At 43.0% G+C, this 12,245-nt stretch overlaps 1 protein-coding gene across 1 annotated transcript in view; it reads left to right on the top strand.

The window, feature by feature from the left end:
* The window catches only part of OSTM1 (osteopetrosis associated transmembrane protein 1), a 60,896-nt gene extending 50,771 nt beyond the window's left edge, over window positions 1-10,125 (top strand). Inside the window, exons 2-6 of the mRNA XM_009279138.1 lie at window positions 3,342-3,456; window positions 5,008-5,105; window positions 6,431-6,595; window positions 7,402-7,567; window positions 7,875-10,125. Coding sequence (XP_009277413.1) covers window positions 3,342-3,456; window positions 5,008-5,105; window positions 6,431-6,595; window positions 7,402-7,567; window positions 7,875-7,930 — 600 coding nt within the window. The 3' untranslated portion in view covers window positions 7,931-10,125. The remainder of the gene's footprint in view (window positions 1-3,341; window positions 3,457-5,007; window positions 5,106-6,430; window positions 6,596-7,401; window positions 7,568-7,874) is intronic.
* The last annotated feature ends 2,120 nt before the right edge of the window (window positions 10,126-12,245 follow it).

The raw sequence follows: 12,245 nt of genomic DNA, 5'->3' as shown, positions 1-12,245 counted from the left end.
GGGCGGGCGAAGGGGGACTGCGGGGCTGCTCGGGGCGGGGGTCCGGCGTGCCGCCCTCCCCGCCCCGGGGCCGGGCTGGGGGGCCTGGGCTGTTTCTTTAAGGCTTCCAGTCATGTGAGCCCTGGACCAGAGCGCAGTCGGGCCCTGAGACGCTGCTGCTTCGCCCTTCCCTGCGGCGTGACGGCGGGCGTCTCGGCCAGCTCCGTGCGGGGGGCGAAGAGAGGCAGCGTGTGTTAGGTCCCCGCCCCGGGGCCGGGCTGGGGGGCCTGGGCTGTTTCTTTAAGGCTTCCAGTCATGTGAGCCCTGGACCAGAGCGCAGTCGGGCCCTGAGACGCTGCTGCTTCGCCCTTCCCTGCGGCGTGACGGCGGGCGTCTCGGCCAGCTCCGTGCGGGGGGCGAAGAGAGGCAGCGTGTGTTAGGCCTGGGTGCGGCCGGCGGTGTGGTCCGGGGTACTAGTTCGGGGAGCGGGGTGTGACACTAGTGCGGTGAGCGGGGCACCCGAGTCTTGGGTAAGCGGACCTCCAGCCTGCCAAGGTCAGTTCCCACGCTGTAAGCCCCACCGGGTGCATAAGGTGGTTTGATGGAGGCTGGGAATGTTTGGGAAGCACCGCTGCCGGTGATGGCTGCCTTCTGCTGCCTGGTGTTGTGGCATGGTGGGTGCAGCCAGCTCCCGGCGTGATTAAGGGCAAGTAGCTCCACCTGCAGAAAAAAAGCTTTGCTCCTCTGTGCAAGTGGAAAAACTTGAGTTGTTCTTGCTGATGTAGCAATACCTAAAGCAGCAGTCTGGCTCGCAGGTCGTTGTTGTATAGCACTAATGAGGAACACTGACAGAGTTGCCCGGCACTTCTTGGAAAATTGATGGTCTCTGAAGCTGTGGTGAGTGATGCACATCATCTGTGGGGAGCCATGTCGCAGTGTTCTTGGCTCCAAAGCTGGTGGGAGTGTGTGGCAGCAAACTAGAAGTCTTGAGTGCTGGCTGAAGTCTGTGGACCCCACCTTGACTGAAGCTGGGTCTTCTGTTTACATCCTCCAGACTCTTGCTCGTAATTTTTTTTTTCCATTTCTTAGTGTTGGAGGTGGTTCATGACTAGTTTTGCGTGTTCTCATCCAGTTTATCCATTTGTAAAAGTCCCTGGGACGATGCGAGGATGACAATAGTGGATCAGACCAAAGGACCTTTGTCCGTTCTCTGATGATGGCTAGAAGTGGGTGCCCCGGTAAGAGTACAAGCAGAGGGCAAGTTTATAGCAGTGTGTCCCCTGGATTGTGCTTCCGGTCTTGGGATTTCTGAATCTGTATTTAGAGTTGCCATTGACAAGAAAAAATCTGTTGTTTAAACCCAGGTAAACTTCTGGTGCTGCAGTGTCCTGCTGCAAACCATTTCACAGCTTTAGTTACCTGCTGTGTGAAGAAGTATCACTTTCTGGTTTTGATGCATTGTCTGCCTGTTTCCCCTCACCATCCCAGTGCTCATATTGGAAAAGCGTGTGGACGTTCATTTGATAATTGTCCTCTCCAGGGCAAATGGTCTCTTGTCTTAGTTTGCAAACCTGTAGTCTGTTTATTTGTTTCTCAGGTTTGATCCTCATTGTTTCATACCAGTGACTAGGTAATGTAAAAGTGAGAAATTGAGTATGTAATTCTCTTGGGTACTTTCAGCGTGACGTTTTGGCTAGGATTAGGTTGCCAAACATATCCCAGTACTTACAATATGTATGAACTCATTGCAGCTGCTGTTCTTGAGTACTGGCAGCCTGGGAGGACTGGTCCACTATGTGGTCTGGAAGACACATCTGTATTAGAGGGCGTTTGGCTTTCCTTCTGTGCGTGGATTAACTAACCAAATAAATAAAGGAGGTGACCTCTTGCAGCCTCAATCCATGATCACAAGTAATCAGATATCTGATGTTTTTATCTTTGCCATCCTACAATAGTTATAGTGCAACATGAAAGAAGGAGCCAAGTTAAGTTTTGGACATCTCTGAAATGTAAAATCCTCCTCACTAGGCTAATTAAAGATTAAATCAGGCAAACATATTTAAGGAATGATATGGGTCTACTTGATTCAGTTTTGGATTTAAAGCGCTTTTTCCCACTCGTGAGTCCAGCTGGTGAGGAAGTGTCACAGTTAAAGGCCTTCATGAAGCAACCAGAGGGTTTCCCGCATAAACAACTTTCTTGCGTATCTGTTTGTAATCTAGTAGAAATGAAAGCGGGTGAACGTAGGAGTTACCAGATGTGGCAATATTAGATTCCTGCAGTTGAGTCTCCGAGGGAAACTTCTTATTTAAAAAATAAACCTGTTTTAACAAAGAGAGGTGGAAACTGGATCTCTCATAAAGCTCTGTAAGGAACGTGTTTCTCATTAAAGAGATTATTTTCTTGTATGTCCCACGTCACTTATCAAAGAGGCTTTTGGCAGCTTTGGCAATTTTGAGAAGTGCTTAAGTCAATTTAGCAGCCAGAAACCAGGAGCCTAGAGCTCTAGGAGTCAGCTGACTGGAGATCATGGTTTCGTATCAATGATTTGAGGGAGAAAAACATCGTTCTGAATTCTGATAGGGATGCTTCCTGTTTATTCGGTAACCACTTTTACAGTCGCTCTGCATTTTTTCATTAACTTGGTCCGGAGAATAAGTTGCTGTAAGAGTTGTGCCAGTGCCTGCTTTGAGGATGGGGTGCGTTGGGTGGCTTGCTAAGCCCAGGTGAGCTTGGTACCTACGTCTGGGGAGGCTGAGAGCCCGGCCTGGTCATAGGCTTGGGGGAGTGGCCGTGGGCACCACTTTGCGGAGGACTGCGTTCCTGGTATTGCTGCATCGGGGGGAAGTTTGCTGTTGATACAATACGTTGGTACAGCAGTTTTGGACGTTGTTTTCTGTTGTTTGAGTTTGTTTTGAGGCCAGTCTGTTGGTTCAGCTCCTTCAAATATTCCTGCAGTCTAACATCCTTCTCTCTGGCTGCTCGTGTCTTGAGCTGGCTCCTGGGGCAGCGGCCCAGAAATGGATGAATATGAGCTACCTGGCAGAGGGGGCCCTGTCTTTCTGCTTGCCTTTTTTTTTTTTTCTCTCCTTCCAGTCGCGTATTTTTGACTGACTTGCATGCAGTCCTAGTAGGTCTTCAAAGACCATGTGCAGTAAACTGTGTTGCTCATAGTATGATTTGGATGATGAAAAGATTTTTATTGTTCCGTTGATTCCACTCTGCCTATTCTAGAAATACCAATGTGATAAGACGTGATTGTTTAGCTGTGCTTGCCTAAAACACGTTTCAAAATTTTCCCTTTGTATTTTTAACACTTGATTGTTTTTTTTTTTTCTTGTTGTTTCCTTTTTTTCTTCTAGAATTCTTCCGAGAGCCACAATTGTGCCAAAAGCATCTTGACCTCAGACAGGCTGCAGATAGTTGTGACCCTTTCGGTGTTCTTTAATGAAACCTGGGAAGCAGCCAACTGTGCAAGTATGTGACTCATTCTGTAGCTTTCATGCTACTGTTATGACTTAGCTTAATTTTGCCCCTAAAATTTGCACAGATCAGAATTGTATGTATTTGTTTAAATACAGACAGTATATAACATAAAAATCCTAAACTACAGCCACTCCAATGAGGGGTACAGGAGTTTTTTATTTTGCCAAAATATGAGGGCACTAGTCTGTTGGAAAAATCAGTTGTTATATAAATATTTGGTTTAGGCTATTCTTTCAAAAGGTAGTTATGTTAGTTTCCTTTGTGATCTACAGACCCTGCTGGAGACTTTCCTTAGCTTCATTGAGGTTTCTTCTGTTTTTCCCAGTCTTCCCATTTTTAAAAAACTTACATAAGAAACTTCTCCTTGTTTGCTAATAAAGTCAGTAACTCTGGAATGCTTACACGTTGAACGGTATCTGCCTCCACAGCCATGCTTTTTATTTCATTTTATGGGTAGAGGATGTCCAAGTCTATGGACAAGACAAGTCTTTTGCCAAGACAGGCAAAGCCTGTCTCTCGCTGTCCCCATGCTGATGGTGCTGTGCCATGCTTACAGCTAAACTGTGGCTTTTTGCCATTCCCCTGGTGGGGGAAGTGGGACCCTACGCTAATAGATGCGCTAGAAAACAGTGGGAATAGCACCATGGAGTTGAGCGTTAAAGATGCTGGGTTTGCTGCAGGGTCCCTTGAGAGCCCAGAAGAGTTTGTTTTCATTTCTGAGTCTGGGCTGTGTGAAGGCTGGAAGGGCAGTACAGGAGCAGCTCTGTGGTCTGTGCTGTCCTGCTGTGCTTAGCCTGTGACCTGTGTGCTGCCTGCCCGGCGTCCAGCTGAATGCTCGCCCTCAGTACTGACAGCGCTTCGTTCTTTCAGGAGAATTTTCTAGGCTGTTGGCTTGCTCTCACGGTGCTGTTGCTGAACATCTAAATTCCCAAGCCACTGTTGTTTTCAAGGGTCTTTCTGGTTAGAGCACCTGAAGTGGGGTGGGAGGGATGGAAGCAGTGACAATGGTAAGGTTGAGCCTGTGACTGGGAGGAAAGCCGCAGAGCTCCCCTCGAAGCTGGTGAAACGATCAGCTCTTTTCTTCAACAGTAATAACCTACGCTCTGATTTCTACTATTGTGTTCATGGCCTAGCTGTTTCCTGGATGCTCTTCCTTTCATCTCCGCTGCTGGTGCTTCTGCTTTCACGTAATGGCTGTTACTGTTGCTGGGCAAAGCCAGATCTGCAGGCTAGAAAGTAAAAGTAATGTCTTGTTTTATCTTAAAGTCCAAAGATAATTCAGACTCCCTCTTCAGAAAGCTCTTGATGATAGTCTTCATCTCACTTAATCAAGGCCAATTAATTCTGAAATATGCTCTCGATGAAGAGTTAGGTCAGCAGGTCTGAGACATCAATGGCAGGCAGATAAGGAAACCACAGTGTTGACTAGACCCGTCTTTTATAGTCGAGAGCTCTTTTTTCAGGAGTGGAGTGTCTGGGGCTTGTCAGCTATGGAAATGTTAGAAATGAGAATATCCTGATGTTTTTCTTTCTTTTTGACAGATTGTTTAAAGAACAACAGTGAGGGATTATCAAATTCTACCGTAGAATTCCTGGATTTATTCAATAAATCTCTGACATGTTTTGAACATAACTTCCAGGTATTTATGCTGTGTATTTAAGAGAAGCGCTAAATCCTCTAATTGCTAGCAAAATCTGACTTCTGCTGAATAAACCGCAGATACAGATTAGGCAAATAAACTGCTGGTGAGTTTGTGACTTTTAGGCAGATAAAGCAATGATCTGTAAAACGCAGATGTTTACAGATTGAGAGCCTAAAATTAATTCTAATTAATATTCACCTTGAATTAATTTTGTATGTAATTGCAATGCTACTTCACATCAGAATTTCTGAATTCGCAATGGTTGATAATTATACAGTAAGAAACGGCAGGTCTGCGTGCTGTAAGTCTTTTTCTGTCTCGTTGTGGAATTGTTGTCTTCTGACTTAACAATTCAATCTTTAAATAACCTTTTGATAATATAGACTGGTTCAGAAAGACCAGCTACCTTAAATCGTTGTAACAATTCTTTTGACGAGTAAAATTATGGGTAGTTAAAGTTTGTCCATATTGCAAAGGCGATATAACTTAGTGAAATAAATGTGGTAATTGTCCTCAAAGAAAATGCCCTAAATAGCCTAAGAAACTGCGCATATTCCATTTCAATCAGAAACTGGCCAAGTTCCGGGATTGTTCAGTAGTAAAAATGGGAAACGATGGGTATGGGACAATCTCTGAGGAAACTGTCTGCTGCTTTTATTATTAATGATTTCTAGGAAATGTGCCTTTATAGGCCTTGGTCAGGAGCAGTGTGGACTGGCCTATCGATCACTTCAAGTGTCTGAACTAGAACGTAACCCAGTGGTTGGTGGGTAGCTGGTACAACCATTACTGGGTTGGAATATCTTTAGAGATTGTAGTTTTGTTTTCAGGTGTGTCGTATTTCATTCAGGGGTGGTGAAGGCCACAAATGAAAAGTATTACCTACTATGGCACAGTCTGTCCTTGCCAATATAGCTCAGCAGTAGCAACCTAACAGTTGTTAGGTATGGGCAAACAAAAACAAACAAAAAAACCCTATTAAGGAACCCGGTATCTCTGGCTCCAGAATAACATTTAATTGCTAGTAATTCTTTTTTTTTTTTCTGGGAACTGGTACTTTAACAATAAGTGTTTAAATAAAAAAGCTGCTAGTCCAAAGAACAGTCTGAGATGCAGAACCTGCAGGAAATGGATCCTGTCCCTAGTGAATTAGAGTTGGTCCCTTTTCCTCCTGCATTCTCATGTGAGTTCTCCGTCTGGGCCGCTATTCAATCTAGGATGCTAAAAATCTGGATTTTGGTTCAAACTTGACTCTAGTTTTTAAGTTGGTTTTTTTTAATAATGCCTGAAAAGAGCATTCATACAGAGTTTTATAACCCTAGGGACAAACAGTCTATCTGTCACCAAATAACTACACAGAGGTATGTAAAAACTGCAACGAAACCTACAAAATGTTGAATGACCTGTATAACAACTTGCAAAGGATGAACAGGCAAGGTGGTGAGTCCGGGCATTCCACACACTTGTGTATCGACGTGGAAGATGCAGTAAGTATTTATTAATATTCAACAGGGAGACCTTGTCATGGAGGTGTTTATTAATCTGAGCCATTTGTGCTTGTCTTGCTAGGGATTGCCTCTTCCCTTTCGGTGTGGGACAGCACTGGCAGCAGTGCCTTTGTCAGGTTGATGTCCCGTGAGGAAGAAGTTAGCCCGGAGGGGCTGTCTTGCTAGGTCCTGTCCTCAGTCAGTGCAGCAGGAGCATGACTGAAGCTCCTGATCACCCGAGTGCATTCCAGTTTAAGTAGCTGCACTTCAATTTCTTGTTACTGCGAAGGGGATGGATTTAAAAAAAAAAAAAAAATCGTGTTAATCTTCTGGCTTTTAATGTGAAACTCTACTGCTGTTGTTCTAGCCAGTGCAATAATTGATTCCTTATTACAGCAGCTGTTTCCTCAGCATTGGCGACGTATGTTTGGGAAAAGCTTTGTTATACTGTGGGGTTTCAAGCGGTTGGGGAAAAGGAGTGCTGTCAAAAGTCTGGGATTAGCCCTGTCCCCGCAGGCTGTCAGTGAGTTCTCTGGGGAACAGGCATGTGGCAATGCTGCAGTGTATCTGAGCGTAGTCTGGTTTTGAAGCTTGTAAAAGTTTTGATGTGAAATTTTGGCTCCATCTAAATTGTCTGTTTCTATGTTTCCAGGGATTTGCTCACTTCGGGGGGGGGGATCTGTTAAAGTGTTGTTTTCTGAGGTCATGTTTGAACACTTGAATGTCTTGAGGCCTGAGTGTTTGCCATGCAGCACAGCAAAAATGCATGTGCACGCTTTCACGGCTTGCTTATGTTTTTCTTGTAGATGAACATCACTCGGAAGCTTTGGAGCAGGACTTTCAACTGTTCTGTTCCCTGCAGTGATACAGTCCCAGTGATTGCGGTTTCATCCTTTATTCTCTTCCTACCGATCGTTTTTTATCTTAGTAGCTTCCTTCACTCGAAGCAGAAGAAACGGATACTCATTTTGCGTAAGTGATGGTGCTGGCATTTCACGGTTAGAGTTGGGCGGTGCCAGGGACTCGCTTGGCTCTTGTGGGAGAGGGGGCCCAGCCAGATCTGCCCGCAGCTGTGCTGACGGCGCTAATAGCAACTATTAGTCTGCTGCTGTCCCCTGAAGAAGGGTAGTAAAGAGCTTCAGCCATATCTTTTCATTAAAGTTTCTGGACGTGAACAGAAAGCTGTTTGCAAGTCTGTGTCAGATAAATAGAGGGAGTGGAGAGACTAGTTTTGTGGAATTCTTTGTGTTTAATTTTCATATAATTTTTCCCTTTCTAGCCAAGCGCATCCAGTCAAATGCCAGTCTTGTGAACATCCAAGAAAAATACAGCTGAGCTGCAAAACAAAACCTGAGAACTGCTGCTGGTATACAGTGGGTACAATTGTGTTGGAATGAGGCCGGCACAAAGGGGGAGTTAATTATGGTTTAGTGTAATGATACAGAGCAACACAAGTTAAACAAAATGCTGTCTGACTTCTAAGCAAGGATATTAACAAACATGACAAGGCAGGGCTGTGTGATGCTGTATGGACTCTGGTTTTGAAAAATCTGGTTTGGTTTTTTTTTTCCCTTCAGTCTTGGGCTGAAGCTGGTATTTTTCTGTTTCTAAGCTTTTGTACTTCTCATCAATAGAATAGTTACACTTTTCTTGCATGTTTTTTTTTTTCCTCTAATTTATCGTATTTGTTTCACGGAAACCTGAGATTCTGAATCTTTTTGAGGTTATTTTCATAGACAGACAAAACTTGAAATAACATTTTATGTTCCTGCTAGAAATATTATGTTTAATTCCACATAACATACAGTTTTGCCAGACTTGGGATGGACAGGAAACCTTTGAAAAGAAAAGTTCCCATCTTTCTGATACGTCTCTCTAAAGTCATGCTGATGGTCTCTGTTGGGGGGGGGGGGGAAAAGTCACGAAATGTGTGGAGGAAGTGGTAATATATAATGTCCAAAGCCAGCAACAAAAGCAACAGAACTGCCAGTCTTAGGCATGGATAATAATCATTGATGACTACAGTATTCAGCTATCTCTGAAGCAGGCGGCATATTTAGTCATTTGCACACTTTAACCACTAAAATCGTTGCTTTTCAAATGTTAAATTTTCAGAGGCTTATTTTAGATGTCTGCTTGGGTAACTGATTGCTTCACTGTTTGTCTGTTTATTGTGTTATTTCCTTTCCTTTTTAATTATCAAGGTTTTTTTGGGGTTTTTTTTTGCTTTTGTAAAGGAGAAGCGAGGTAAAGTCAAGTCACTGGAGATGCTGAATTTCCTGGTCTAGAGCTTGCTATGGCTTAATACAGAGGTGTTTACAGGAACTTTGTAGGGAAAAAGTTACCTTTTCTAGATAATGTGTATTTTAGTGGTAAATGAACCAGGAGGTTCTCTAACTTAAAAACTGTCCTGAAGGGCAATGAAGATACTGTGTTGGGAATTGATGACTTTCAAGACATAGTTTCAAACATTAGACCTGTGAAATAGATGAATGTAAACAAATCCGAGCTTGCAGGATTCCGAAGCTGATGGAGAAATTCGTACAATAACTGTGGGGGATGGATAGTGCTACTGACCGGTTGTGGGCACAATTCAACAACCGCAGCAATACTGAGGGTTCTGTTCGGTTATGATAGCCCTGATTTGAGAGAGTGGTGGGGTTGAAACAATTTATAGCTGAACTTGAGGTTAATGAATGCCAGAGTCTTTGCTCCCTTTTTCAAATGTGTTTTCTAACCTTGAGATAAAAATGAATGGCCATTACAGCTAAAAAATTAAATTTCTCTTGGAATCTGTGTTTCTGACGTCTGTCAAAAAACCCTGTGAAATATTCTTATGTATTTGACTTGCTTTGGAGCCTAGAATGTTACATTTTTCCTTGCACTAAGGCTCAAGTAAATATATAACAATGTAACAAAACAGTCCTAAAGCTGTTCAAGTCATTGGTTTTCTTGTTTTTCTTGTTATTTTGGGTTTTTTTTTTTGAGTTAGGACATACCGTCAGTTTTAATATTAAACATACTGTCAGTTTGACTTTAAGTAAAATACTGTGTTAACAATTGGTCCCGCCTGCATGATTGCCTTTTTGTATTTTATCAGTAAGAAGTATTTACCTCCCTCTGTTAAACATGTGAATTACTAGGTCAACAGTCTAGGTGGTTCTAGGTGATTTACAACAATAATGTAAAACTGTGTTTCTCTTGCTTATTACATAAAGTTACCTTCTTGCGGCTGGGAGAGGCATGCTGCCTTTAAAAAAAAAAAAAAAAGATTATTTTTCATATCTCTTGTTCTTAAACTTCAACTTTCTGGGACTTATTCAGCTGCCTGCTCTAATAGCATTACATTGATTTGGGACATCATATGATTGAGAGCTGTTCAAAGCAATCTTTCATTCGTGCAGATAAAGCCAGTTTGTATGTGCAGGATTTCAGAATTACAGCTTTTATACTGTAAGCAGTGGCTTTTTGAGCACATTCATGTTAAGTAGGTCTGAAAGTCATTACTTCTGGATATGATGGTTAAGCACTTTAAAAAAAAAAAAATTAAAAAAATCAGCTTTTCTTATTTTTGTGGCTGCTAAGCCAAACGGAAATACTCATGTGACTTTTGTTGTTTTTTATTTTAAAGCAGCAGTAAAGTTTACACTTGAGATTTTTAATGTTACATCTACTATTTTCTCCTTTTTTCTTTCACACTCCCTCCCCTCCCAAATTTGTACTACTAACTTTCTTTACACAGTGTTATATTTTTGGTAGGATATTTCATATATCAAACGGAAATACTCATGTGACTTTTGTTGTTTTTTATTTTAAAGCAGCAGTAAAGTTTACACTTGAGATTTTTAATGTTACATCTACTATTTTCTCCTTTTTTCTTTCACACTCCCTCCCCTCCCAAATTTGTACTACTAACTTTCTTTACACAGTGTTATATTTTTGGTAGGATATTTCATATATAAATTGATTGAATTTTTTTGTTACTCTGTTTCCTAGAGAAATGTGGAAGCACACAGTCTGTGTTGAAGGAGAAGTAGAATTCTTTTTGCTGCTAGTCTTTCATCTTGGTTTATTTTTGTCTTTTTGGTATTCTGTGTACTAACTAGGATGGACTTTGAAATACTAGTTGTTTGTATCTTTTTGTGCAAATAAAGATTTCTTACTGTGGGGTAGCACTCTGATTCATATTTATACTTACTAGGAAACCTCTAAACATGGAAAGTCAGCTCTAATAAAGATTGTCAATAAACAGTGAACAGTGTGGTTACTTAATTGCTTCATTTATAGTAGTTTTATACTCCTGCTGTTCTGGGTATGTGTTCAGAAGCACCTGCTTATTATTCCTCATTATGCCATTTGCAGGAAAACAGCATCAGAAAGATGTTATCAAAGCAGTGCTGTGCTGAATTACAGAACAAGTGAACTGCAACTGCTGAGAAAGGGTGGAGTTTCAGCTCAGTCAAAGCCTACTGAAGTATACGGAAACTAACTCCTGCTAGTTGCAACCGAGTTTCTTGGATGGGTGTGTGTGGGTAAGGCTAGTGGGGATGACTTGCTGTCTTTGTGGGGAGGCTTTTGGTTGCCTGCTCTGGCCACTCTTTCAGCTTCAGCAGGCACGGTGTTGGATTGCTGTTGAGCTGGAAGATTTCCTTAACAGTGGCAGTGCAGTGCCTCACCATGGAGAGAGCTGGGTGTCTCACCTGATGAGAGTAGCCGTGTGCACTAGTGGTAGGATGTAGATGTCTCGAAGGCAAATTTAAATCGCAGTGTGTCACTTGCAAGGGACCTCCAGGAGGGCTGGGAAAGTTGTAGTGCCAGCGTGTGAGGTGTGGCTTCAGCTGCAAAACTAGGAATGTTTCTGGTTGCCTGTATGCTTGGGAGAGGGACTTGAAAGGGAGTAAGCACAGGAGAAGGGCAAGCCGAAGAGCAGGGGATTCATCCAATGAACGGAGGAGAGGCTCTACTAGTTGAGGGTAATTTGACCAGTAACTGAGGGTGGAAATGAGGGTCTGTAAGCACACTTGGAACAAAATCTTTTGGAGGGAGAGGCTGCCAAAGTTCACAGGTGGTCGAAAGGCCCTGAGAAAAGAGAGTACAAATGGGGCCTTGATTGCAGCTGAGCTGGAAAGGGGAGGCTCTGGCTCCTTGGTGGAGGTGAGGTTTGGGGACTGGTAGCAGGGAGACAGAGCAGCTGAGCCCAGGTCCCCTGCTGGTCTGTCCTGGTGATGGGACACGCAGGTGGGCTGCCTGTGCAGGTTGGGAATGGGAGCAAGTAGTGGGATGGCAACAGGGACTTGCTTCTGAGTTACTTAAAAGCAGCTGCTTTCTTCTGGGAGGGTACCTGAATTGTGTGATGTGGTGGATGGTGTTGAAGTAATCCCGGTTCAAAGGCTGTTTACAAAGCTCATGTTGTATTTCAGGCTGAGTGAGGGCTCCTGTTTAGCACTGAACAGGGGACTTTTTTCTTTAAAACAAACCAAAAATACTTGGGTTTTGTGTAATGGCTGCTTTTTTTCCATCTTTATTAAATGCCTGCTACAATCACAAAATGGCTTCGGTTTCCTAATGTTTTGCTTCTGGTGCTTCCTGTCCAGTTAATCAAGTACCATCAAATGTACTTGCATTTCTGCTAATTTATACGTTAGTTTTC

Source organism: Aptenodytes forsteri, unplaced genomic scaffold (assembly GCF_000699145.1).
Source record: "Aptenodytes forsteri isolate BGI_AS27 unplaced genomic scaffold, ASM69914v1 Scaffold339, whole genome shotgun sequence".
Lineage (NCBI taxonomy): Eukaryota > Metazoa > Chordata > Aves > Sphenisciformes > Spheniscidae > Aptenodytes > Aptenodytes forsteri.
Note: the sequence above shows the minus strand (reverse complement) of the source record. Positions and strands in the feature narration are given on the sequence as shown.